We start from the raw sequence: 25,889 nt of genomic DNA on the forward strand, positions 1-25,889 counted from the left end.
GGGAGAATTGGGCGGGTGCCGGGGAGCACATTTGGTGGCCACCGTGGGGTCCACGAGCACCACGTTTGGGGATCATCGTTTTGTATCTGGTTTTATCCAGCCTCTGTGACCAAAGTTGCAATGATGTCGTCGATCAATTTGCAAGGAACATTTTGACCTCCATGCCTCCAGACGCCGTCATTCTTCTGAGAGGAGACTTGCCGGGGAATTCCCTTCGTTACCTTCATTATTGTGAGGGAACGAGACCGGATGTTACCTTAGTTGATCAAGAGGTAGGTGGGAAACAAGCAGGCGGAACAAAGCGACGAAGCGACAAGAGATTTGAGACAAGAAACGTTTGTGTAAATCTGGAGAGATGAAGATAGTGTATCTTGGTTCCTTGGTAAAATGCAAACTGTAGGCTAGTGCAGCCTTATTTAGCCTTGGGGCATGCAGGGAAAGGTTTAACCCTTCGTCCTCTGCTTGTGCTGTTTGAAACAGACCCTCTGCTCAGCTATTATTTACTTGTTTATTTATACCTTGCTAAAGCGGGCTCAGAAGAATTTGCATCATAAAATATGCATTGTAAAATACCAAATACATTTTTAAAATATAAAATATCCAGCCCTCCAGGATTTGGTGCAATTCCACAGGGCCTGTAAGGCTGAGTTGTTCTGCCAGGATTTTGGTTGAGGCCCGAAAACTTAATTGCACCTGTTGCTGGTCCAAATCCTGAATCCCTATTGCTTTAGATGGCATCTGTTAGCTTTATTTTGTTAACTTTGTTAACTTTGATTTGAAATTAAGCTTTTAGTTTGTTTTAATTTAAATGTATCTAAACTAGATTAGATTAGATTTTAGCTACTATAACTGTTTTAAATTGTTTTAACCAATTCGATTGGGTTTTAACGACTGTAATTGTTTTAAGTGTTTTGATCATTTATTTAATCAAATTTATTCATTATTTATTGCTGCAAGCCTCTCTGAGCCCTTGTGGGGAGAGGGGCTCACAAATCGAATTAAACAAATAAATAAATAAAATATACAATAATATACATAATAAAATACGATGTGCTGTAAAACTTGCATGCATGGTGCATAATTCGATCATGATGGAACTTCTGACTATCCCAAGCCTATGCCAAAACCCTCAAAACAGCAGAAGAAACAGAGGCCCCTTCCGCACACGCAAAATAATGCGTTTTCAAACCACTTTCACAACTGTTTGCAAGTGGATTTTGCTATTCTGCACAGCTTCAAAGAGCACTGAAAGCAGTTTGAAAGTGCATTATTCTGCATGTGCGGAATGAGCCAGAGAGAAAGGAGGGGAAAGGAAGGGAAAACAGCAAGGATGGAACCATAACGCGTGGCTTTCCACAACTATACGCCTGACGGGCTCTCCATGTCATCCTGCATAACCTGTGCAGATGCATTTTAATTCTATGATTTTGAACTATCTGGAGCTTCTGGGTCAGACCCAAGGGCAGCTTTGCATAGAGTGAGTTATAGTAATCTTCAGAGGTGGGCGCATTGCACTGGGTGTGCACCGGGGGGGGGGGAGAAAATTATCCCCCCCCCCCCACACACACACACTTACGTTAGTTCAGCCTGAAAGTGGAGGCTGGAAAAGCGGCCTGTTCACTTGAGGCTGAAAATGGCCTGGTGGGAACGACACTTCCCAGGAGACCTTATGAGCCCCAAGGTCTGCTGAGAAGTGTCGTTCCCACCAGGCTGTTTTCAGCCTCAAGTGAACAGGCCGCTTTTTCCAGCCTCCACTTTCAGGATGAACTAAGGTAACGATGAAATGGAGGAGAGGAGAATGATGTAAGCCACCTTTATGAGAGCCAGTGCGGTGTAGTGGTTAAGAGCAGGTGCACTGTAATCTGGAGAACTGGGTTTGATTCCCCGCTCTGCTACTTGAGCTGTGGAGGTTTATCTGGGGAAGCAGATTAGCTTGTGCACTCCAACACATGCCAGCTGGGTGACCTTGGGCTAATCACAGTTCTCCGGACCTCTCTCAGCCCCACCCACCTCACAGGGTGTTTCTTATGGGGCTGGGGAGGAAAAGGAGATCGTAAGCCCCTTTGAGTCTCCTTACAGGAGAGAAAGGGAATTATAAATCCCAGCCTTCTTCTTCTTTAGTACCTATTGAGGAGAAAGGTGGGGTATAAAAGACGAAACTAAAATAAATAATAATAAAATGAGTTTAAGCTTAAGGTGAAGGGAACCTATGGCGAACCTATGGCACGGGTGCCAGAGGTGGCACTCAGAGCCCTCTCTGTGGGCATTTGCAAACAGAGTGCCCCCCCCTCCACATCTAGGCTGGCCTGTTCCGCTGGGCTCGATTATTAGCATTAAACCTAAGACCCAGTTTTGAGGAAGCAGTGTAGGTAACCCTGTCAAGCTCTGTTAAACCCCACTGATTTTCATGTGAAGAACTACGATCCTTTACTTGGGAGTAAGCTCGGTTGCTGGCAAGGGGGCTTGCTTCTGAGTAAACCCTCCTAGGTTCGTGATTCACCTGTTGGAAGAGATGCACAGTTGCTTCAAAGCAAAGCCACCGACTACCACCAAGCTTACTCCCGAGTAACGCACGCCTCGGAGCCAACCGGTTTTTTCTAAACTAAAACCTCAGTAGTCAGGTTAAATTGCCGTGTTGGCGCTTTGCGATAAGTAAGTGGGTTTGGGGTAGCAATTTGGGCACTCGGTCTCGAAAAGGTTCGCCATCACTGGCTTAGAAGAATCATTTGTCTTGTCTATTCCAGATGATGACTTATCCCTGGTACTTGCCCAAAATAGCTAAACATCTCCCCGGGGTGCTTTTCCCTGGGGATCGATGGAATCCTGTGGGAGGGCCGTTCCCCGACGGATCGATCACCTTTAATCTTCATCATTTCCTCAAAGTAAATAAACAGTAAGCATTCCGTTTTATGTAATGGCGTTTCTAAAACCTGTTCGGCTGGTTCTCAAATAGTCTTTCTAAGCTACTGCTGCTCCACGCCAAAAGACCAGCTTCATGCAAGGACTTCTCTACTGTCCTTTTTATGATTGAAGTCTATAAAATTATGCATGGGGTAGAAAATGTTGACAGAGAGAAATTTTTCTCTCCATCTCACAATACTAGAACCAGGGGGCATCCGTTGAAAATGCTGGGGGGAAGAATTAGGACTAATCAAAGGAAACACTTCTTTACGCCACGTGTGATTGGTGTTTGGAATATGCTGCCACAGGAGGTGGTGATGGCCACTCACCTGGATAGCTTTAAAAGGGGCTTGGACAGATTGATGGAGGAGAAGTCGATCTATGGCTACAAATCTTGATCCTCTTTGATCTGAGATTGCAAATGCCTTAGCAGACCAGGTGCTCGGGAGCAGCAGCAGCAGAAGGCCATTGCTTTCACATCCTGCATGTGAGCTCCCAAAGGCACCTGGTGGGCCACTGCGAGTAGCAGAGTGCTAGACTAGATTGACTCTGGTCTGATCCAGCTGGCTTGTTCTTATGTTATGTTCTTTTTCGTTTATGTTTGGGTGAGTGTGTAGCAGTCAGTATAGGAGCGAGGATGTTCCGGTACAAATGCCAGCTTTGCCATGAAATTTGCTGGATGTGTTTGTGTTCTCCCGATTTGATTAGCATCACAGGGTGGTTGTTGAGAGGATTGGGTTTTTTCGTCCATTGGCTAGGAGCACCCCTGAGAGCAACAGGTGAGAATACTTCAGAAATTAGTCATAGCACTTTCTGGGGACTCTCCATATCTCTATGGTTTTTACCATAAAGATCTGCAAAATTCCAGCTTGGTGTAGTGGTTAAATGTGCTGAACTCTGATCTGGAGAACCGGGTTTGATTCTCCACTCCTGCACATGGAGCCTGCTGGGTTTGATTCTCCGCTCCTACATATGGAGCCTGCTTGGGTTGACACCTACCTCACGGTGTCTGTTGTGGGGGTGGGGGGGAGGGAAAGGAGATTGTAAGCCCCTTTGAGTCTCCTTACAGGAGAAAAAGGTGGGATATAAATCCAAACTCTTCTTCTTACAGGAGAGAAAGTGGGGGATATAAATCCAACTCTTCTTCTTACAGGAGAGAAAGGGGGGATATAAATCCAAACTCTTCTTCTTACAGGAGAGAAAGGGGGGGATATAAATCCAACTCTTCTTCTTACAAGAGAGAAAGGGGGGATATAAATCCAAACTCTTCTTCTTACAGGAGAGAAAGGGGGGATATATATCCAAACTCTTCTTCTTACAGGAGAGAAAGGGGGGATATAAATCCAAAGTCTTCTTTTTCTCTGTATTGTAAGACCTTGAGTGGGCCTTTAGTGGTCTGGGGCCCTTGTATGTTTGGAGCTGCATTCCCCTGTATTGTCCGTGAAGGGCACTTTGGTCCTCTGGCAGTGACCTCTTGTTGTTTCCGGCCCCAGGGACGTTAGGTTAGCCTTGACCACGGCCTGGTGGAACTCTCTGTTGGCTAGCACCAGGGTCCTGCAGGATCTTAGTCATTTCTGCAGGGCCTAAAAGAATGAGATGAGCTTGGCTTAGGCCAGAAAGGGTGGGTTATAAATAAAATAAACATAAGAACAAGCCAGCTGGATCAGACCAGAGTCCATCTAGTCCAGCACTCTGCTACTCGCAGTGGCCCACCAGGTGCCTTTGGGAGCTCACATGCAGGATGTGAAAGGAACGGCCTTCTGCTGCTGCTGCTGCTCCTGAGCACCTGGTCTGCTAAGGCATTTGCAATCTCAGATCAAGGAGGATCAAGATTGGGAGCCAGAGATCGACTTCTCCTCCATCAATCTGTCCAAGCCCTTTTTAAAGCTATCCAGGTTAGTGGCCATCACCATCCTGCGGCAGCATATTCCAAACACCAATCACACGTTGCGTGAAGAAGTGTTTCCTTTGATTAGTCCTAATTCTTCCCCCCAGCATTTTCAATGGATGCCCCCTGGTTCTAGTATTGTGTGTGAGAGAGAAAACATTGTGCAGTTTCATTTGTAAACAACCTGAGGCAAATTTGTAGAGGGAGCCGTTTCAACAGGTAAAACTGGTGCCCTATCACATTACCTTTTCTTTCTTCTTGCCTGTGACAGCAAAGAAATCTTTGTCTGCATAGGGCTTCACGAAGGCGACCCCACCTGGAAAAGGGCCTATTCCCTCTGGCCCTGGGGGTCCTGTGACAAGCTTGTGCCTTCGGAAGCTGCCTTCAACCCCGAAGAATGGGCCGGTCGTACCCGGAACCTCTACAATTGGAGCGAGCCGTATGGGAGGTAAGAGGCAAAGAAGCAGTCACAGCTGGTGTGGAATAGGGGAGGTCTGATTGTGTCAGTGATGGATCTGGTACAACAGAAGAGATAGATTCGAATCCAGTAGCACTTCAGAGATCAACAAGATTTTCAAGGTATGAGCTTTCTGTTTTTTAAATTCATTTTTTAACATTAAGATTGATTAAATGACAAAAAAGCCTCCAGTATCCTAAAGGCAAAAAGAACATCACCTTACGTTTAAAAGAAAAAAGAAAAAAATGCACAAGTGTGCCCGTTTTCCTCTGCCTGGAATATAGGCACACTTAAATTTTTATTTATTTATTTTGTTATATTTCTATGTTGCTCCTTCCCTCTTGGGCTCGAGGCGGTTTTCAACATGATAGAAACATTATAAATACAACAAATCATAACTATCTACCATGCATTAATTTGTTTTTTAAATTATGTACGTCTATTAAAACAAGATGACAAAAACATTCACTTTTACTGAGCCCTGGTAAATCTTAAAAAGAAGGGGTGGATAAAAATAACCCTTTTATCTCATAACGGGGTGGTTGGTGGGATATAAGAACATAAGAACTAGCCTGCTGGATCAGACCAGAGTCCATCTAGTCCAGCGCTCTGCTACTCGCAGTGGCCCACCAGGTGCCTTTGGGAGCTCACGTGCAGGATGTGAAAGCAATGGCCTTCTGCTGCTGCTGCTCCTGAGCACCTGGTCTGCTAAGGCATTTGCAATCTGAGATCAAGGAGGATCAAGATTGGTAGCCATAGATCGACTTCTCCTCCATATAAATCTGTCCAAGCCCTTTTTTGAAGCTATCCAGGTTAGTGGCCATCACCACCTCCTGTGGCAGCATATTCCAAACACCAATCACACGTTGCGTGAAAAAGTGTTTCCTTTGATTAGTCCTAATTCTTCCCCCCAGCATTTTCAATGAATGCCCCCTGGTTCTAGTATTGTGAGAAAGAGAGAAAAATGTCTCTCTGTCAACATTTTCTACCCCATGCATAATTGTATAGATTTCAATCATATCCCCCCTCAGCCGTCTCCTCTCCAAACTAAAGAGTCCCAAACGCTGCAGCCTCTCCTCATAAGGAAGGTGCTACAGTCCCTCAATCATCCTCGTTGCCCTTCTCTCTGCACTTCTTTTCTATCTCCTCAATATCCTTTTTTGAGATGCTTGAGAAAAATTACCAGGAACTGAACCTTAACACATACAGTACTCCAAGTGTGGTTGCACCACGGCTTTATATAAGGGCATGACAATCCTTGCAGTTTTATTATCAACTCCTTTCCTAATCATCACAGCTGCCATGCATTGAGTTGACATTCCCATGGAACTGTCAACTAAGACGCCCAAATCCCTTTCCTGGTCTTTGACTGATAGCACTGACCCTTGTAGCGGACAGAGGCCAAAGATGGTGACTACTGCTTCTTCAACCATGTTCTTGGTGGAACAGCGCCCTCCTACAGCCCCTGCGGAACTGCAACACATTCCTCAGGGCCCAGGTCTCATTAGTCAGGGAGGTTGGCCAAGCCGGGGACGGGGCCAGGACTGAAAAGGCCCTGGCTAAGACCAGCCGGACTTCCTTCAGGCCAGCGACTACAAGCAAGTTTTCAGGAGATGACCAAAGTGCTTGTCAAAGGACGTTTACTACTTGCTCCCTACCTGAGTCAAAATGCGAAGGATATGAGCTTTCAAGAGCCAAAGTTCCCTTTATCATTTGCTGCACTTTTGACTCTTGAGAGCTTATATTTTGAAAACCTTCTTGTTCTTTAAGGTGCTGCCGGACTACAGTCTAGCATTTTTTAATGCTTTTCAGTGATATTCAGTATTACTTGTGAAGCTGCATACTGTTCTTTGAGTTTTTTTCCCCTGTTTTACAGAATGAAGGTGGGGGACCATCTCCTTCCTAAAGAAGAGGAATGGTTGTAAAAAAAATTAGAAGACCCAACATTTCTAGTCCTTGCAAAAGTATAGTTGCACAATAAAGAAACTAAAACAAGAACAAAATTTGAATTTACTTGATTTTCTCTGTTTCTTGGTGGTTGCAGAATTCAGCTTTTCTTGATGCCTCAGATGCAGAATTTTAAATATTTTGTTCTTGTGGAGTACACTCACCTTGTTCCCTTCCTTGACTTAAACTTGGGCTGACTATCCCTGAAATAACTGCCTGCCCCATGGCTAGGGGCAGAATACTAAGATGTACTTTTGGTCTCGCCCAGAAACTCAGTTCTTCTGGGGTTTGTTTCTTTCAGGTTTGATTCATCTACATGGGAAGCTGTAGCAAACGAAGAGATGTGGCAGGCTAGGTGAGAATCCCCCACAGCAAACGTTCCTAGAGTCCAACACTGGGAGGGGGGACCCCGAGGTGTCCAAAACCCCTCCCCTTTTTTGTGGGTGGGTGCAGTGGGTGTGTGAGATTTTAGACTAACCAGGAAATCTTGCTGGTTTTTAAGGTGTGGCTAGACGTGTATAGAGGCAGTGTGGTGTAGTGGTCAACAGCAGGTGGATTCTAATCTGGAGAACCGGGTTTGATTCCCCACTCCTCCACCTGAGTGGCAGGGGCTTAGCTGGTGAACCAGATGTGTTTCTGCACTCCTACATTCCTGCTGGGTGACCTTGGGCTAGTCACAGTTCTCTCCGAACTCTCTCAGCCCCACCTACCTCACAAGGTGTCTGTTGTGGGGAGAGGAAGGGAAAGGAGCTTGTAAGCCACCTTGACTTTCCTTACAGGAGAGAAAGGTGGGATATTAATCCAAAATCCTCCTCCTCCTCCTCCTCCTCCTCCTCCTCCTCCTCCTCCTCCTCCTCCTTCTTCTTCTTCTTCTTCTTCTTCTTTTTCTTCAATAAAACATATAAGGGAACTTGTACACCACTCTGAGCCCTTCGGGGATAGAGCGGTCTATTAAATCGAATAAATAATAAATAAATAATAAATAAATCAAGCCTCAAGAGCTATATTTGAGTCTGGTCACAGCTTAGAGACCAACAAGATGTTTGGGGTATGAGCTTTCAAGAGTCAACGCTTCGTCAGCTACAAGTTGGAATGGAGATCCCGGAGTCCTTATACCCCAGTCTGAAGATGGATGGGTTTTGCAAAGAATAAAGTCAGGGTGCAGAATAGCAAAATCCACTTTCAAACAATTGTGAAAGTGGATTGGAAGTGCATTATTCTCCACGTGCGGAAGGGGCCATGCATCTACCATCTCATAGTTTCATCAGGGATGCTGTAATTCTAAGTATAACGCTGTATGGCTGTATGGTAATAATAAATAGTTCAGAAATATAAACATGAATAAAAGAAAAGCACTATAAGTGTTTCATATATGTATTTCATCTCTCTCATATGGGGATAGGCTGCCTGAATGACATAAGAACATAAGAACTAGCCTGCTGGATCAGACCAGAGTCCATCTAGTCCAGCACTCAGCTACTCGCAGTGGCCCACCAGGTGCCTTTGGGAGCTCACGTGCAGGATGTGAAAGCAATGGCCTTCTGCTGCTGCTGCTCCTGAGCACCTGGTCTGCTAAGGCATTTGCAATCTGAGATCAAGGAGGATCAAGATTGGTAGCCATAGATCGACTTCTGCTCCATAAATCTGTCCAAGCCCTTTTTAAAGCTAGTGGCCATCACCACCTCCTGTGGCCATCACCACCTCCTGTGGCAGCATATTCCAAACACCAATCACACATTGCGTGAAGAAGTGTTTCCTTTGATTAGTCCTAATTCTTCCCCCCAGCATTTTCAATGGATGCCCCCTGGTTCTAGTATTGTGAGAAAGAGAGAAAAATTTCTCTCTGTCGACATTTTCTATCCCATGCATAATTTTATAGACTTCAATCATATCCCCCCTCAGCCGTCTCCTCTCCAAACGAAAGAGTCCCAAATGCTGCAGCCTCTCCTCATAAGGAAGGTGCTCCAAGCAATGACATTTGCTTGTGAATCTTTTCTTGTAAAGATTTATTGTTATTTAAGAGATGAATATATACAGCTTGACTTTGATGACCTTCCCTGAAGAAGGAATATATTTGAAACATCCTGTTGGAGGCTTTTGGACTTGGACTTTATCTGTTTTAAATCTGGACTTTGTATTTCCTTTTTGCATTAGATTATACTTGTTCTTTTCTGTTCCGGTTGTATGAGAATCATAATACAATATATTTAAGTTGGTAGGAAGTTAATACTTCAGTACATTTCAGTGTTACTGGATATTTCGCACATGTTTTGTGGACTTTTCATTATGAGTGTAAGTGCTTTATTAAATGGTCCATTTTTCTTGTGGGTGCAATCCCTATGCTTCTCTACTAGGGGCAGAAAATTAGCATCTGTAGAATGGGCTATAAGGACTCTGAGATCTCCGATCCTATTCGCATCTGACGAAGGGAGCTTGGCATCTCAATTTGCTGGTCTCTTAAGGTGTTCCATGAATTGAATCTAGCTCTTTGACTACAGACCAGAATGGCTGCCCTCTGAATACATCCTCAAGTTCTCTTTCGCTGGACAGCAATTTGCATTTAAAAAATGCTAAGGATGACTTTAATAACAAAACATTTCTACTTACCAGGATGAAAACTGCCTTCTTTCTGTTCGGCTTGGCAGAAATGCCATCTGTGTCCGGGGATGTCAAAGCACAGCTGTATACATTAGCATACAACGTAAGTTATTTATTATTTTATTTTATTTACTATCACAGCTGCCAGTTCTTTAGCTGGTTGTTGTTGGACTTTCATTGTAATTTGAGCCTTACCCAGAGGTCCAGGAGGTTGTAATGTGTCGCATAGTATTTGTGCGGATCTCAGTAGGGCTGCCTTATGAATCCGACAGATGTTGATTTTGTCAATGTGGAGATGTTTCAAGTGCTGCCCCAGCGTTTTCGGAATGGCGCCCAGGGTGCCGATGACCACTGGGACAATCTCAGCTGGTTTGTGCCATAGACGCTGAAGCTCGATTTTCAAATCATAGTATTTAGTGACCTTCTTGTGTTCTTTTTCAATGACCCTACTGCCACTGGGTACCGCTAGCTACCTATTCCTTCCTTCCTTCCTTCCTTCCTTCCTTCCTTCCTTCCTTCCTTCCTTCCTTCCTTCCTTCCTTCCTTCCTTCCTTCCTTCCTTCCTTCCTTCCTTCCTTCCTTTCCTTCCTCCCGGCCTGGCCTCACTCCCGGCTTCACTACCTACTCGCCCGGCCTCCCGCCCTCTGCCTTGCCTACTCCTCCCTCCCTCCCTCCTCCTTCCTTCCTTCCTTCCTTCCTTCCTTCCTTCTCCTCCCTCCCTCCCTCCCTCCCCGCCCACCCTCCCTCCCTCCCTTCTGCCCGCTCGCCCTCCCTCCCTCCCTCCTTCCTCCCTCCCTCCCTTCCTCCCTTCCTTCCTCCCTCCCTCCCCTCCCGCCCGCCCTCCCTCCCCCTGCCCGCTCACCCTTCCTCCTTCCTTCCTTCCTCCCTCCCTCCCTCCCCTCCCGCCCGCCCTCCCTCCCCCTGCCCGCTCACCCTTCCTTCCTTCCTTCCTTCCTTCCTTCCTTCCTTCCTTCCTTCCTTCCTTCCTTCCTTCCTTCCTTCCTTCCTTCCTTCCTTCCTTCCTTCCTTCTCCTTCCTCCCTCCCTCCCTCCCTCCCCTCCCGCCCGCCCTCCCTCCCCCTGCCCGCTCACCCTTCCTTCCTTCCTTCCTTCCTTCCTTCCTTCCTTCCTTCCTTCCTTCCTTCCTTCCTTCCTTCCTTCCTTCCTTCCTTCCTTCCTTCCTTCCTTCCTTCCTTCCTTCCTTCTCCTTCCTTCTCCTTCCTTCTCCTTCCTTCCTCCCTCCCTCCCTCCCTCCCTCCCCCTGCCCGCTCACCCTTCCTCCTCCCTCCCTCCCTCCCTCCCTCCCTCCCTCCCTCCCTTCCTTCCTTCCTTCCTTCCTTCCTTCCTTCCTTCCTTCCTTCCTTCCTTCCTTCCTTCCTTCCTTCCTTCCTTCCTTCCTTCCTTCCTTCCTTCCTTCCTTCCTTCCTTCCTTCCTTCTCTTCCCTCCCCGCCCGCCCGCCCTCCCTCCCTCCCCCCTGCCCGCTTGCCCTCCCTCCCTCCCTCCTTCTTTCCTTCTTTCCTTCCTCCCTCCCTCCCTCCCTTCCATCCCGCTCACCCTCCCTCCCCCTCCCGCTCACCCTCCCTCCTTCCTTCCTCCCTCCCTCCCTCCCTCCCCCTGCCCGCTCACCCTTCCTCCTTCCTTCCTTCCTTCCTTCCTTCCTTCCTTCCCCGCCCGCCCGCCCGCCCTCCCTCCCCCCTGCCCGCTTGCCCTCCCTCCCTCCCTCCTTCTTTCCTCCCTCCCTCCCTTCCTCCCTCCCTCCCTCCCTTCCATCCCGCTCACCCTCCCTCCCCCTGCCCGCTCACCCTTCCTCCTTCCTTCCTTCCTTCCTTCCTTCCTTCCTTCCTTCCTTCCTTCCTTCCTTCCTTCCTTCCTTCCTTCCTTCCTTCCTTCCTTCCTTCCTTCCTTCTCCTCCCTCCCCGCTCGCCCTCCCTCCTTCCTCCCTCCCTCCCTCCCCTCCCGCCCACCCTCCCTCCCCCTGCCCGCTCACCCTTCCTCCTTCCTTCCTTCCTTCCTTCCTTCCTTCCTTCCTTCCTTCCTTCCTTCCTTCCTTCCTTCCTTCCTTCCTTCCTTCCTTCTCTTCCCTCCCCGCCCGCCCGCCCGCCCGCCCTCCCTCCCCCCTGCCCGCTTGCCCTCCCTCCCTCCTTCTTTCCTCCCTTCCTCCCTCCCTCCCTCCCTTCCTCCCTCCCTCCCTCCCTCCCTTCCATCCCGCTCACCCTCCCTCCCCCTTCCCGCTCACCCTCCCTCCCTCCCTCCCTCCCTCCCTCCCTTCCTTCCTTCCTTCCTTCCTTCCTTCCTCCCTCCCTCCCTCCCTCCCTCCCTCCCTCCCCTCCCGCCCGCCCTCCCTCCCCCTGCCCGCTCACCCTTCCTTCCTTCCTTCCTTCCTTCCTTCCTTCCTTCCTTCCTTCCTTCCTTCCTTCCTTCCTTCCTTCCTTCCTTCCTTCCTTCCTTCCTTCCTTCCTTCCTTCCTTCCTTCCTTCCTTCCTTCTCTTCCCTCCCCGCCCGCCCGCCCGCCCGCCCGCCCGCCCTCCCCCCTGCCCGCTTGCCCTCCCTCCCTCCTTCTTTCCTTCCTTCCTCCCTCCCTCCCTCCCTTCCTCCCTCCCTCCCTTCCATTCCGCTCACCCTCCCTCCCCCTGCCCGCTCACCCTCCCTCCCTCCCTCCCTCCCTCCTTCCTTCCTTCCTTCCTTCCTTCCTTCCTTCCTTCCTTCCTTCCTTCCTTCCTTCCTTCCTTCCTTCCTTCCTTCCTTCCTTCCTTCCTTCCTTCCTTCCTTCCTTCCATTTATACCCCCCCCCCCACCCTACACCGAAGTCCCAGGGCGGCTTACATAATGGGGTTAAAAAACCCCTTAAAACCTTAAAAACATCCTTTAAAACAGTCAATGAAAACATCCATTAAAAATCCCCCTACACACACACACTTCAGCTGACAAAGATATTATGTCGATGGTGGTCACTTCCTTGTTCTCGATCAGTGTGATGTCCAGTGTATCCTGTGCCAATACTTTGTCCATTTGGGTTTGGAAGTCCCACGAGATCTTGACCTTTCTTTTATTTTAACTTCAAAAAAGAAATTGTGTACCTTTATGGTATTAAAAGATAACATAAGTTGATATTATACAGTACTATACATATAGTTAATGCATTTCTGAGTTTCTAAACTTTTTCCGTTGTCTTCTGCTGAATTTTGCGTGCTGCCGGAAGCTTCCTTGGAACTCCCCAAAAAGTTTCCATTTAATTTCTTATCCCGACCCACGATAAATCAAAATTGTGATGGGGAAAGTCGCAATGTGAAAGGGATAACTGTACTTCAATTTTTTCCCCTGGAATTTTGCACAATTAGAAGAAGACAAGAAGAGTTTGGATTTATACCCCTCCTCTCTCTCCGGTAAGGAGACTCAAAGGGGCTGACAATCTCCTTTCTCTTCCCTCCCCCACAACAAACACCCTGTGAAGTGGGTGGGGCTGAGAGAGCTCTGACGAACTGTGACTAGCCCAAGGTCACCCAGCTGGCGTGTGTTGGAGTGCACAAGCTAATCTAGTTCACCAGATAAGCCTCCACGGCTCAAGTGGCAGAGCAGGGACTCAAACCCGGTTCTCCAGATTAGAGTGCACCTTCTCTTCGCTACTACGCCACGCTGGATCTCTTGTGGCTGTCTTTCTTACTTTAGGTCTGTTTCGTGGGTCCAGCGTTTGAATCGCCGGCTTTGTTTTTGTCATTTGCAAATGCTTTCGACACTGAACCTTTCCCTGTCGTTTTGCAGCTGTACAAGGACATCGTCAATGCACACGAAGCCCACCCGGTGAACTGGCATAAAAATTACGCCATCGCGTGCGAGCGGATGCTGCGCCTTCACCCGGAACGGGAGGACCCGGAAGCACTTCTCTTGGACACCATTAAGCACTTCCGGCTTTATGCGGAGAAGGCAGCGGACGATCCCCAGCAGAGCAGTATTTCGGAAGCCATAAAGCACCTGAAGAAAGAACTGCAGCAGCTGAGGAAATGGAAGGGCGGAGTCAAGAGGCAGAACGCACCCAGCTGACCTTGTAGTCAGGATGTTTGATGTGGAATCAGCCAGACGTAAACAACTCCCGGGAAAGCCTTTTGGGCCCGGAACGCAAAAGAATTGGAACATTAAATTGGGCTCCGAGAGTTAGGATGAAAAAGTAGCATATCACATCCTTTTTAAGAGAGCCAGTGTAGTGTAGTGGTTAAAAACAAGTGCACTCTAATCTGGAGAACCGGGTTTGATTCCTCGCTCTGCCACTTGAGCTGTGGAGGCTTAACTGGTGAACCAGATTAGCTTGTGCACTCCAACACATGCCAGCTGGATGACCTTGGGCTAGTCACAGTTCTCCAGAACTCAGCCCCACTTACCCCACAGGGTGTTTGTTGTGGGGGAAGGAAGGGAAAGGAGATTGTAAGCCCCTTTGCATCTCTTTACAGGAGAGAAAGGGGGGATATAAATCCAAACTACTACTACTACTACTACTACTACTACTCTCCTCCTCCTCCTCCTCCTCCTCCTCCCCTTCTCCTTCTCCTTCTCCTTCTCCTTCTCCTCCCCCTCCTCCCCCTCCTCCTCCTCCCCCCCCTCCTCCTCCTCCTCCTCCTCCTCCTCCTCCTCCTCCTCCTTCTTCTTCTTCTTCTTCTTCTTCTTCTTCTTCTTCTTCTTCTTCTTCTTCTTCTTCTTCTTCTTCTTCTTCTTCTTCTTCTTCTTCTTCAAGGGATGTACTCAGGTAGACACACGTTGGGTGGGGCCAGAGTCAAAATTCCTACCATATATTCAGCTGCTGAAATTTGCATTTGACAGTCTGTGTTTACATTTCGGCACCAGAAAAATATGTCAAATAAGTGTTGTAGAGAACCAGTGTAGCATAATGGTCGGAGTGTCAGGCTAGGCCTTGCGAGATCCCGGTTCCAATCTTCCTTCAGCCATGAATCTTGCCATGTGACTTCGAGTCCACAAATGTGTCTCTCCGTCTTTAGCTCCTTGGAGGAAGGTAGTTTTGGCCTCCTGATGTTTCACCCACATCTGTGGCTGACATCTTCAGGTGTTGTGTCCCCGGCCCAGTGTGGCGTGATTCAGTAACCCCCCAAAATACCTCAGACTCATTCAAACGTTCTGCGTTACCAGCCATATCTGCCGTTGGCACTTCAAATGGTCCATGTGATAATGAAAATAAACCAGCTGGTGAAAGCAATTATATTGAGGGCAACCCCCCCTTCCCCGCTTTTAAAAAGCAAGAGAGTGATGGAATTGGAATGCACTACACCGACGTGGTGTAGTGGTTAAGAGCAGGTGGATTCTAATTTGGAGAACCGGGGTTGATTCCCCACTCCTCCACCTGAGTGGCAGAGGCTTATCTGGTGAACCAGATGTGTTTCCGCACTCCTACATTCCTGCTGGGTGACCTGGGGCTAGTCACAGTTCTTCAGAACTCTCCCCCGACCTCACAAGGTATCTGTTGTGGGGAGAAGAAAGGAAAGGAGCTTGTAAGCCATCTTGAGTCTCCTTACAGGAGAGAAAGGTGGGATATAAATCCAAACTCTTCTTCTTATCTTAATGGCCTTGAAGTCCCTGATCTCTACTGGGGGTGCTGCGTATGACCTCATAGGGCACAGTCTCACTCAAGACCCAGAGCTAAATCTCAGAGCCCCCCTCAGAATGAATATTGACAGAATTTGGCCTGCTTGGCTTCAAAACCTCACACAACCTCTTAAATGTATCTCCCGACTCAATGTGAAGATTACTGCCTGTTTTCAGTGCTGTCTTGTGAGGTGGAATTTAAACATTGCAGCTTTAAGAACATTTTCCTGGGAGTAAGCCCTGCTGAGTAGACTTCGGTAGGATCCTGAGCGGACCATCTTAGGATTGCGTTGTTTGTCTGTCTGATTTAAAGAACTATTAGCAGCAATTATTGGACTTCAGTACCAACCACAGCCTACCTCCTCGTCTTCCACAACTGAACAAGATCCTGAGATGTGAATAAACTCAAACCAGATGCATCAAACAGCTCACGCGCAACAGTCAGCGCACACGGGAGAAGAACAAACCGTTAAGACATTGATACAGCTTGGCAAACAAGACCGGACGAAATTTGGATTGGGAGAATTTTGCAAGCATCCCTTATAACCTGGCTTGTTTTGAGCGAGGGTGAAGTTGTGTTTTGTGTCAGACATCCATCAGATGGTGGATAAGAAGTTCTTAAGAAGTACCTTGTGTGTATGTGTGTGCATGTTCTTGTCTGTGAGAATGGGGCCTGTGCCGTTTGACCCAACGGGACCGACATTTGCTCCGGAACCCAAAGCCCTGTTTTCCAATCGCGGCCGAACATCGCCACCCAGGGTGAGCACCGTGCGGTTTTTCCGTCCTGCTAATTTCTTTAGGAATGCTGTGGCTAAACAGAACCCTTTGGAACGATGGTGTAAAACCAGAGTTTCTTGGAGGTGCCAACTGGCAAGAATTTAATTTCAGTTGCCCTCTTCCAGCGCCGGCTTTGCAAAGTTTATCAAACAAGGAGGGGAGCGAAGCACCACGCGGTTCCATTCGTGTCAGTTGCGCAAACCGGTTGCCAAGTAAATACCGTTTTGCATTTTCCTAATTACTTTCCTATTTGTGTTTTCACCTCCCTGTTTGTTCTCTTTACTGATCTGGTCCTTGTAATTAGCCATGGACTTATGCTGCCTTCATCTTGAAAGGGAAAATTTGAGGGACGGTTGGGGGGGGGGGTTGGCTTCTCCCCCTCCCCTCCCCTTTGTCTCCCTTGTTCCCCCTCTCTCTTTTTTTAATTCTCCCCCCCTTTTAAAAAAATTCAATTTTTTTGTTACTAGAATCTTTTCTGCGGCCAAACTGAAGGGAACAACGTTCCGAAATGCAAATAATGGCTCTTTATTCGATTATGACAGTTAATTAATAGCAACCTGTTTTAATGAATTAAATCACTCAGGGCCCTTCACCACTTCCTAAGTAGCAGCCCAGAGTCTGTAGGGTTTCTCTCTCCCCCCTTTTCCAATTGTGTCGCTCCGAGACTCCCAAGTGCTCCATGGGTCCCTGTATAGAAATGTCCCCTTAATGAAGAGGGAGGGTTCGGAGCTCGCCTGCATTCAAAGATCACTGGTGAGCTATTCAAGGGGAGAGCGAGAGAGAAAAGCCGCCCCCCCCCTTTTCTCCCTACAAGGAGCAGTCAGAGTTCCGCAGCATTGTCCTGGCTAAGGCTCTTGATCAAAGGCCCTCCTACGGACCTCCTCGCTGGGCTCCTTTTCAGATGACGGCCATAATTAAAACCACTAATTCTCTTTTAAAAGTGCGACAGGATGCCATGTAGGCATTTGTTTTGGAGTGTCCTTTTGTGACGTCATAAGCCGTCGAGGGCCGCAGGACGGGGGCACGGGGGGGGGCTTTTTGCGTGACGCACCGGTCGAGGCGAGGGGTGCCAGAGGAGACCTCGACGGCGAGGTCTTAACGACGCAATCCCGATCTGAATTGGCCCCTTGTCAGCCGCTGGGGGGGGGGTTAGATCAGGGGTGAGGAAACATGGAGGTGATGGTGGAGTACGGGGGGGGGGCGTGGATGTTTGATTACCTGATCGGTTGGCCTGTGTTGGTTTTGGCGTGACCCCCAGATGGGGGAGGACACTCTTGCCCTCCCGTTCTCTGTGGTTTGAAGATGCCCGCTGGAGCCTGTAAGGTTCCGAGCGGGGCCTTTTGAAGAGCATCAATGGATGTAACAGTTCAGCTGTTAGGGAGACAAGTAACCCGAGGAGGTTCATTAATCCCCTCTTTGGCTGTCTCAGTGCCTTTTGCCCTTTTATCGCGGTCTTATTAGTGTCCTACTTGTCTTGAACGGGAAAGGGGAAAGGGGGGTGGGGATGAATGGGAGCTGTTGAGGCCTAATTGGCAAAGACTTTTAATCATGGGCCAAAGACTTTCACTGACTTGAAAGTAACTTCTCCCCTGGAAAGGACCCCAGAAGGGGGGAAAAAAGATTTTTTTTTGCCCCTGATTCCAGCCACAAAAGCATTTTTTTTCAAAGAGGGAGAGAAGCTTATCGAGGCTTTAATAGTGCGTAAAAGTGCAAGATTAAGTAAGCATTTAAAACGCGAACCTTCAAAGTCGCATGCTTTTCAAAACAACGGGCACCTCTGCAACTCTGCCCTGGCAGGTCAGAAAGAAGTCCCGGCGAGTTCGAGAGGACTTACTCGCAAGTAAATGTGTCTTGGGTAGCCGTTAGTCCATCGAGCATGTTTTAGGGGATGCCGGGTGCTCGTATTTTGCTTCGTGCTGAACGGAACATAGACCGTGCCCACCGGCCGTGGAATTGGGTCTAGCACAGGGGTCTGCCACCTGCGGCTCTCCAGATGTTCATGGACTACATTTCCCATCAGCCCCTGCCAGCATGGAGTTGTAGTCCATGAACATCTGGAGAGCCGCAGGTTGCAGACCCCTGGTCTAGCAGCTCCGCCTGTCCCCTCAAGGAATATTAAATGTAAGCCAGAGGTGGAGGGACCCACTTCAATCTCCGGCATCTTGTTTAGAAAGGGTCGAGCCGTTGTGGAAGACCTTGACCCGGAACCCTGGAGGGAGGGCCCCTGCCGGTCATAGTAGACAATATTGATCTAATGGCCTGACTCAACAGTGTTGTGTGTTCACATAAGAACATAAGAACTAGCCTGCTGGATCAGACCAGAGTCCATCTAGTCCAGCACTCTGCTACTCGCAGTGGCCCACCAGGTGCCGTTGGGAGATCACGTGCAGGATGTGAAAGCAACGGCCTTCTGCTGCTGCTGCTCCCGAGCACCTGGTCTGCTAAGGCATTTGCAATCTCAGATCAAGGAGGATCAAGATTGGGAGCCATAGATTGACTTCTCCTCCATAAATCTGTTCGCATTTCCCTTCTGCCTCTGAGCCACGGACATTTTAGCATCTTTAAAGTCCGCCAAGCCTCGTTTTGTTTCGCTTGTCTTATAGCTGCGTACTGGGAAAAGTTGGAGTTGTAAAGTCTGTGCGGAAATTTCTGCCACACGAAATCTTCTTAGTCCTCAAGGTTATCGCCGGACTCCTGCTTTATTGCAGGAGACTGACACGGTTACGGCTCTGCACGTTATTCTTTACCATTGTTCTCCAGTTTTTTCAGTGTTGGCGTATATACCAGGAGGAAAGTGGTTAGATCTCTTTCGGGAACAAGACTGTCCGAAGAAATTTCCGAATGACTTCAGCTTCTGAAGGGGGTGTACGTTAAAAATAAAGGCGGAAGAATAGTCCCTTGCTCGTTGCTGTTTATTGTCGTTGTCATTTTTTTGTTTCAGCTGCTTTTGTTTCTGGTCATTCCATTTTGGATTAAAGTTGTTTGAATATTAATTTTTTAACATTTTACTCCTTTTGTATGTTGTGTTAAAAGCTGTATTTAAAAACGATTGGTTGCGATGTACCATTCCAGCCTTATAATGGCAGCCCCTGCTAACAGCACAAAAATACTTTCTTTAATTGATATATATTACTTTGTGTGTTACTTTGTCTATGGTAAAGTTTGTATTTTCTGCCCTCAGAATTAGACAGGCATATTTTAAACACCTCTCTAAGAACATAAGAAAGAGCCTGCTGGATCAGACCAGGGTCCATCAAGTCCAGCACCTTGCTACTTGCAGTGGCCCACCAGATACCTTTGGGAGCTCACATGCAGGATGTGAAAGCAACGGCCTTCTGCTGCTGCTCCCGAGCACCTGGTCTGCTCAGGCATTTGCAATCTCAGATCAAGGAGGGAGGATCAAGATTGGTAGCCATAGATCGACTTCTCTTCCATAATTCTGCCCAAGCCCCTTTTAAAGCTATTCAGGTTAGTGGCCATCACCACCTCCTGTGGCAGCATATTCCAAACACCAATCACACGTTGTGTGAAGAAGTGTTTCCTTTTATTAGTCCTAATTCTTCCCCCCAGCATTTTCAATGAATGCCCCCTGGTTCTAGTATTGTGAGAAAGAGAGAAAAAATTCTCTCTGTCGACATTTTCTACCCCATGCATCATTTTATAGACTTCAATCAAGCATCGCCCAAGAAAGGACAGATAGATTCTGCAAAAAAGCCTCCGATTCAGTGAGTGCCATGATTTTCGAAGACCCTTCTCCTAGTACTCTGGTGTGCCCTTGGCACAAAATATTGGAGGGACTGTAATCCTGAAGGAAGGGAGAGAAAGTGACGCAGTTTAGCCTGATCTCATAAGAGCTCCAGAGCTGAGCCGAATCGGCTCTTGGCTGAGAAGCATCGAAGAAGGCTCTGTGGAGGAAAGAAATGGCAAACTACCTCTGCTTCTCACTGGCCTTGAAAGCTCTTTGTTGGGGTTGTGGTAAGTTGTTTGTGACTTGATGGCCCTTGCATACATAATTCTAAAGGCAGGCACAGAGAGAGTCATAGAAACTTGGAGCCACACAGGCCATTGAGTCCACTCCCTTGCTTAATATGGGATCAGTGCGATCGGAATGAAAACGATGCCCTGTTCAACATAAAGATGTTAGTTCGGTCAGTTGAGGTGCAGCAGTTGAGAAAACTGTATGCTTCCACTTTAAAATATAGTCCCAAACTAATAAGAATTATTAATTTTTGTGCGCTTCCTTTGTCAAAACAATTATTTTGTGCATTATTGAACATGGTACTTTGATACAAGAGCATTTATGCCAACATGTATTTTTACTTTCCAACTTGGGGGTGGGAATGAGAGAGAGAGCGAGCACGACTGGGTAGGCACTAGGACCGAGGTGGAGCATTATACAACAAAAAAAGTCTTCTGTGGCAGAGGAATATTTAATCTACTGATATCTTTATGTGCAACAGAGTATAGCATCTCCGGCCCCTTCCGCACACGCAGAATAATGCATGTTCAATCCAGTTTCACAACGGTTTGTAAGTGGATTTTGCTATTCCGCACAGCTTCAAAGAGCATTGAAAGCGGATTATTCTGCATGTGCGGAAAGGGTCAGATCACATTCAAAAGAGGAATATGACCCGGCAGGTTGATTACAAGGCAAACTAAGGTTTGCAGAGTTTACTTGTTCTGGATAGGGTTATTATTATTTTGATTGATTGATTGATTGATTTCAATATCCCGCCCTTTCCCTTTCAGGTTTGGGGCGTCATACAGCAATCTATAAACAATAAGAAGAGAGTTTGGATTTATATCCCCCCTTTCTCTCCTGCAGGAGACTCAAAGGGGCTTACAATCTCCTTGCCCTTCCCCCCCTCACAACAAACACCCTGTGAGGTAGGTGGGGCTGAGAGAGCTCTGAGAAGCTGTGACTAGCCCAAGGTCACCCAGCTGGCATGTGGGAGTGCACAAGCTAATCTAAATTCCCCAGATAAGCCTCCACAGCTCAGGTGGCAGAGCTGGGAATCAAACCCGGTTCCTCCAGATTAGATACACGAGCTCTTAACCTCCTACGCCACTGCTGCTCATGTAAATATAATACAAACTACCAAGTGGCGACTAATTCCAAACCAGTGCAATTATAGAACCTCCACACCAAAGGGACCCAGCTGGCCAGAATGATAGTGGTGGTTGAGAGTTGGTTGAAAGTTGGTATGGGTTGGTGGGGGAGCCCAGATATTAACTGCAGCTGTCTCAGCCATAAGCCTGGTGAAAGAACTCTTGTCTTGCAGGCACCGCAGAACTGCATTAGGTCCCGCAGGGCCCTGGTTTCATCAGACGGAGCATTCCACCAGGCTGGGACCAAGACTAAATAACCTCAGCCCTGGTAGAGGCAAGCCAGAATTCCTTGGGGCTGGGGACCATCAGTAGTTTGGTATTCAATGATCAGAACATACTTTGGGGGACTTACCAGGAGAGATGGTCCCACAGGTTGTACTCCCCCGTTAAGGATGACGTGCACGATTTTGGGATATAGTTTAATTTGGGGCTGGAGACAGGGACGAAGGTCTTCCCTGTGGCCTGTCATGTCTTCTATCAACGTGGACCAGCACGCTCACTGCAGCCCAGGTCTGAACGTTGCAAAGCAGGATTTAGCTATAGTTTCCCATAAGGGACTGTCTCTCGTATGTCCCTCAAATATTGCTGCATTATGAAATGAAAATATATGCGGGGGGGGGGGGGTCCCCTACCCTGAAATGTAACTAGCTTGCCCAACCAGGGACAGGTTCTTTTCAGCATTGGCCCCAATCTGGTAGAACTCTTTGTCTCGTGAGACTTGTGCCCCGCAGGACCTAATGGGAGCCAGCATGGTGTAGTGGTTAAGAGTAGGTGGATTCTAATCTGGAGAACCGGGTTTGATTCCCCACTCCTCCACCTGAGAGGCACAGGCCTATCTGGTGAACTAAATGTGTTTCCACACTCCTTCATTCCTGCTGGGTGACCTTGGGCCAGTCACAGTTCTCTCTGAACTCTCTCAGCCCCACCTACCTCACAAGGTGACTGTTGTGGGGAGAGGAAGGGAAGTGCAGAAACAACCAGATAAGCATCCACTGCTCATATAGAGGAGTGGGGAATCAAACCTGGTTCTCCAGATTAGAATCCACCTGCTGTAAACCAGTGACGTAGGGGGAGAAAATGGCGCCCGGGAAATGGCGTTGGCGCCCTGCCCCCCTGCTGCCCCCCTCCCCTCCCCCACTTACCTTAGTTCAGGCTGAAAAAGCGGCCTGTTCAATTCAGGCTGAAAAAGCATCCTAGTGGGAACTACATTTCCCAGGAGACCTAGAGGCTTGCAAGGTATCCTGGAAAGTGTAGTTCCCACCAGGTTGCTTTTTCAGCCTGAATTGAACAGGCCGCTTTTTCAGCCTGAACTTTTTCAGCCTGAACTCAGATAAGTGCAGGGGAGAGGGGCGTGGGGGGCAATTTTCCACCCCCCACGTGACCCCACTGGCACACACCTGGGCCAGGGTGCCCCCCAGCCCCCTTGGCGCTACGCTTCTGCTCTGAACCACTACACTGCGCTGGCTCTCAAGACCACCTCGGCGACTTCAGTTTTGCTGATGACAGGGCCCTGCTTGAAGAAAATGAGCCAAGGTTGCAGCACGCAACGACTGACTCGGACAGGGAAGCGGGCAAAATTGGCCTCAGGACTAACACTGATAAATCAAAGGTCATGTATGTTATTAGAAAAAGTGAGAGATAGAAAGAGTGCAGAGAAGGGCAACGAGGATGAATGAGGGACTGGAGCACCTTCCCTATGAGGAGAGGCTGCAGCATTTGGGACTCTTTAGTTTGGAGAGGAGATGTCTGAGGGGGGATATGATTGAAGTCTATAAAATTATGTGTGGGGTAGAAAATGTTGACAGAATTTTTTCTCTCTTTCTCACAATACTAGAATCAGGGGGCATCCATTGAAAATGCTGGGGGGAAGAATTAGGACTAATAAAAGGAAACATTTTTTCACGCAACATGTGACTGGCGTTTGGAATCTGCTGCCACAGGAGGTGGTGATGGCCACTAACCTGGATAGCTTTAAAAGGGGCTAGGACAGATTGATGGAGGAGAAGTCGATCTCTGGGTACCAATCTTGATCCTCCTTGATCTGAGATTGCAAATGCCTTAGCAGACCAGGTGCTCAGGAGCAGCAGCAGCAGCAGCAGGCCATTGCTTTCACCTCCTGCAGGTGAGCTCCCAAAGGCACCTGGTGGGCCACTGCGAGTAGCAGAGAGCTGGACTAGATGGACTCTGGTCTGATCCAGCAAGCTAGTTCTTATGTTCTTATCTATCTATCTGTCTGTCTGTCTGTCATCGTACACACATGCACACACATACGCAGAGAACGAGAGAGAATTTCTAGACTGCTATTCATGAAGTGTTCAAGGCAACTTACAAATAAAAACAAAAATACTAGGAAGTATTCTTTATTTACTTATCTGATGGAGTGCGATAAGACTTTTATGATGATTTACATAATATATTCCAATATCTGATGTTACCAAATCACATTACTATATTCTTCCCATCATTTGTCTTCTGATCTTGACCCATGTTTGTTGGAAATTCACATGTACTTTGCCAGTAAGTCCAACCCCCTGCCATGTAGGAACACATAATCAAAGCCACTGCGAGTAGCAGAGTGCTGGACTAGATGGACTCTGGTCTGATCCAGCAGGCTCGTTCTTATGTTCTTATGACTTGGATAGGGAAGCGGGCAAAATTGGCCTCAGGATTAACACAGATAAATCAAAGGTCATGTATGTTAGCTCCACACCCGAACACAGGGAATCATCCTAGGATCACGGCAGCTAGAGAAAGTGGAGAGGGCAGAGTGGTCTCCCAGGGTGGAGATGCAGAGGCAGATGTCAGGTGCTGCACTGGGAAGGCTGCAGCCGTTTTTCAGAGCATGAACAAGATCTGGCGCTCACCAACCATTGCCCTAAAGACCAAGCTCTGCCTATTCACCTCCATTGTGATCCCGACAGCCGTTTCTGCTAGCGAGACCTGGAAGGGATCTACAAGTGACAACAGGCTCGATGTCTTCCAACAGAAGTGCCTAGGCCGAATCCTGAAGAATGGATATTATGACCACATAATCAATGAAGAGGTGCTTCGAAGGAGCAGCTTCTGCAAACTTCATGCCATCGTTGCGCATAGAAGACTTTGACCGGCTGGCCATGTCCTTTGTATGGAGAACGGTTGGATCCCAAGGACAGAAATGAGGTGGATACCCAGTGCTGGGATCCAAAAATTTTAGTAACAGGTTCCCATGGTGGTGGGATTCAAACTGTGGTGTAGCGCCAATGGGGCTGGGCGGGGCACAAACGGGGGCGGGGCATTCCTGGGTGGGGCTGTGGCAAGGACACAGCTGCTGCGCATGTCCTTTGGCAGGAAACGAATGCACGCAGGCGCAGGCTGTCACGCACGCCGGTGCACCTCCTGCTAGACTGCTTCAAGTTCTGCGCACTACTGCTGAGAGGAGGGGCGTAACTAAGGCCAAAATCACGTGGCCAAATCACCAATTAGTAACCCCCTGTTGGCACACGCAAATAATTAGTAACCTACTCTCGGGAACCTGCTGGATCCCACCACTGTGGATACCTCCTAATGCCAAACGACGAGGACGCCCCCGAAACACCTGGAGGAGAACATTTGAGAAAGACCTGAAGGCACTGAATGTTGCATGGGAAGAGGCCCAAACACTCGCCTAAGACCAGAACTGCTGGAGAGCACTCATTGCCTGATGTGCTTCTTAGCGCAGGAGGATCTAAGTCTAAGTAAGCAAGCACTTAGGACTCTGTGTAAGGTGTGAGTTGGTCTTACGCGTTAGTGGAAAGAAGATGACCCCTGCAGCCTTGGTGGTTGAACTCTGGCCGAGGGATGTCAAGTAGTTATAAGAGGTTGCATGATGTAGAAGTTAGAAGGCAAGGAACTTGAGGACCATGATTCAAATGCCCACTCTGCTATGATTTGGCCACTAACCTGGATAGCTTTAAAAAGGGCTTGGACAGATTTATGGAGGAGAAGTCGATCTATGGTTACCAATCTTGATCCTCCTTGATCTGAGATTGCAAACGCCTTAGCAGACCACGTGCTCAGGAGCAGCAGCAGCAGAAGGCCATTGCTTTCACATCCTGCACGTGAGCTCCCAAAGGCACCTGGTGGTCCACTGTGAGTAGCAGAGAGCTGGACTAGATGGACTCTGGTCTGATCCAGCAGGCTCCTTCTTATGTTCTGATGATGATGATGATGATGATGATGATGATGATGATGATGATGATGATGAAGAGTTGGATTTATATCCCCCCTTTCTCTCCTGTAGGAGACTCAAAGGGGCTGACAATCTCCTTTCCCTTCCCCTGTCACAACAAACACACTGTGAAAGGGGGAGAGGGCTGAGAGAGCTCAGAAGAACTGTGACTAGCCCAAGGTCACCCAGCTGGCCTGTGTTGGAGTTTACAGGCTAATCTGAATTCCCCAGTTCAAGCGGCGGAGCGGGGAATCAAACTCGGCTCTCCAGATTAGAGTACACCTGCTCTTAACCACTACGCCACTGCGGCTCCTGGACCAATTGGTCTGTGTTGGCCCATCCAATTCTGTAAATTGTTGTGAGGATAAAGTGATGGCTGGCTGGAAAAGCTGTGCATTGTCTCTTGAACTTGCAGGAAATACAAGATAAAGATCAGGGGG

General features: G+C 48.2%; 1 protein-coding gene across 4 annotated transcripts in view; it reads left to right on the top strand.

Moving 5' to 3' along the window:
* TMEM260 (transmembrane protein 260) overlaps window positions 1-14,065 on the top strand; it is a 29,854-nt gene extending 15,789 nt beyond the window's left edge. The window contains exons 7-12 of one of the 4 annotated variants that reach the window (XM_048485868.1): window positions 101-272; window positions 2,745-2,893; window positions 5,061-5,237; window positions 7,495-7,548; window positions 9,804-9,894; window positions 13,551-14,065. In XM_048485868.1, coding sequence (XP_048341825.1) covers window positions 101-272; window positions 2,745-2,893; window positions 5,061-5,237; window positions 7,495-7,548; window positions 9,804-9,894; window positions 13,551-13,829 — 922 coding nt within the window. In that variant the 3' untranslated portion in view covers window positions 13,830-14,065. Of the gene's footprint in view, window positions 1-100; window positions 273-2,744; window positions 2,894-5,060; window positions 5,751-7,122; window positions 7,228-7,494; window positions 7,549-9,803; window positions 9,895-13,550 lie in introns of those variants that run through there. The other 3 variants (XR_007243610.1, XM_048485867.1, XM_048485869.1) reach the window with 3 other exon arrangements.
* The last annotated feature ends 11,824 nt before the right edge of the window (window positions 14,066-25,889 follow it).

This window comes from Sphaerodactylus townsendi, linkage group LG02 (genome assembly GCF_021028975.2).
Source record: "Sphaerodactylus townsendi isolate TG3544 linkage group LG02, MPM_Stown_v2.3, whole genome shotgun sequence".
Taxonomy (NCBI): Eukaryota; Metazoa; Chordata; class Lepidosauria; order Squamata; family Sphaerodactylidae; genus Sphaerodactylus; species Sphaerodactylus townsendi.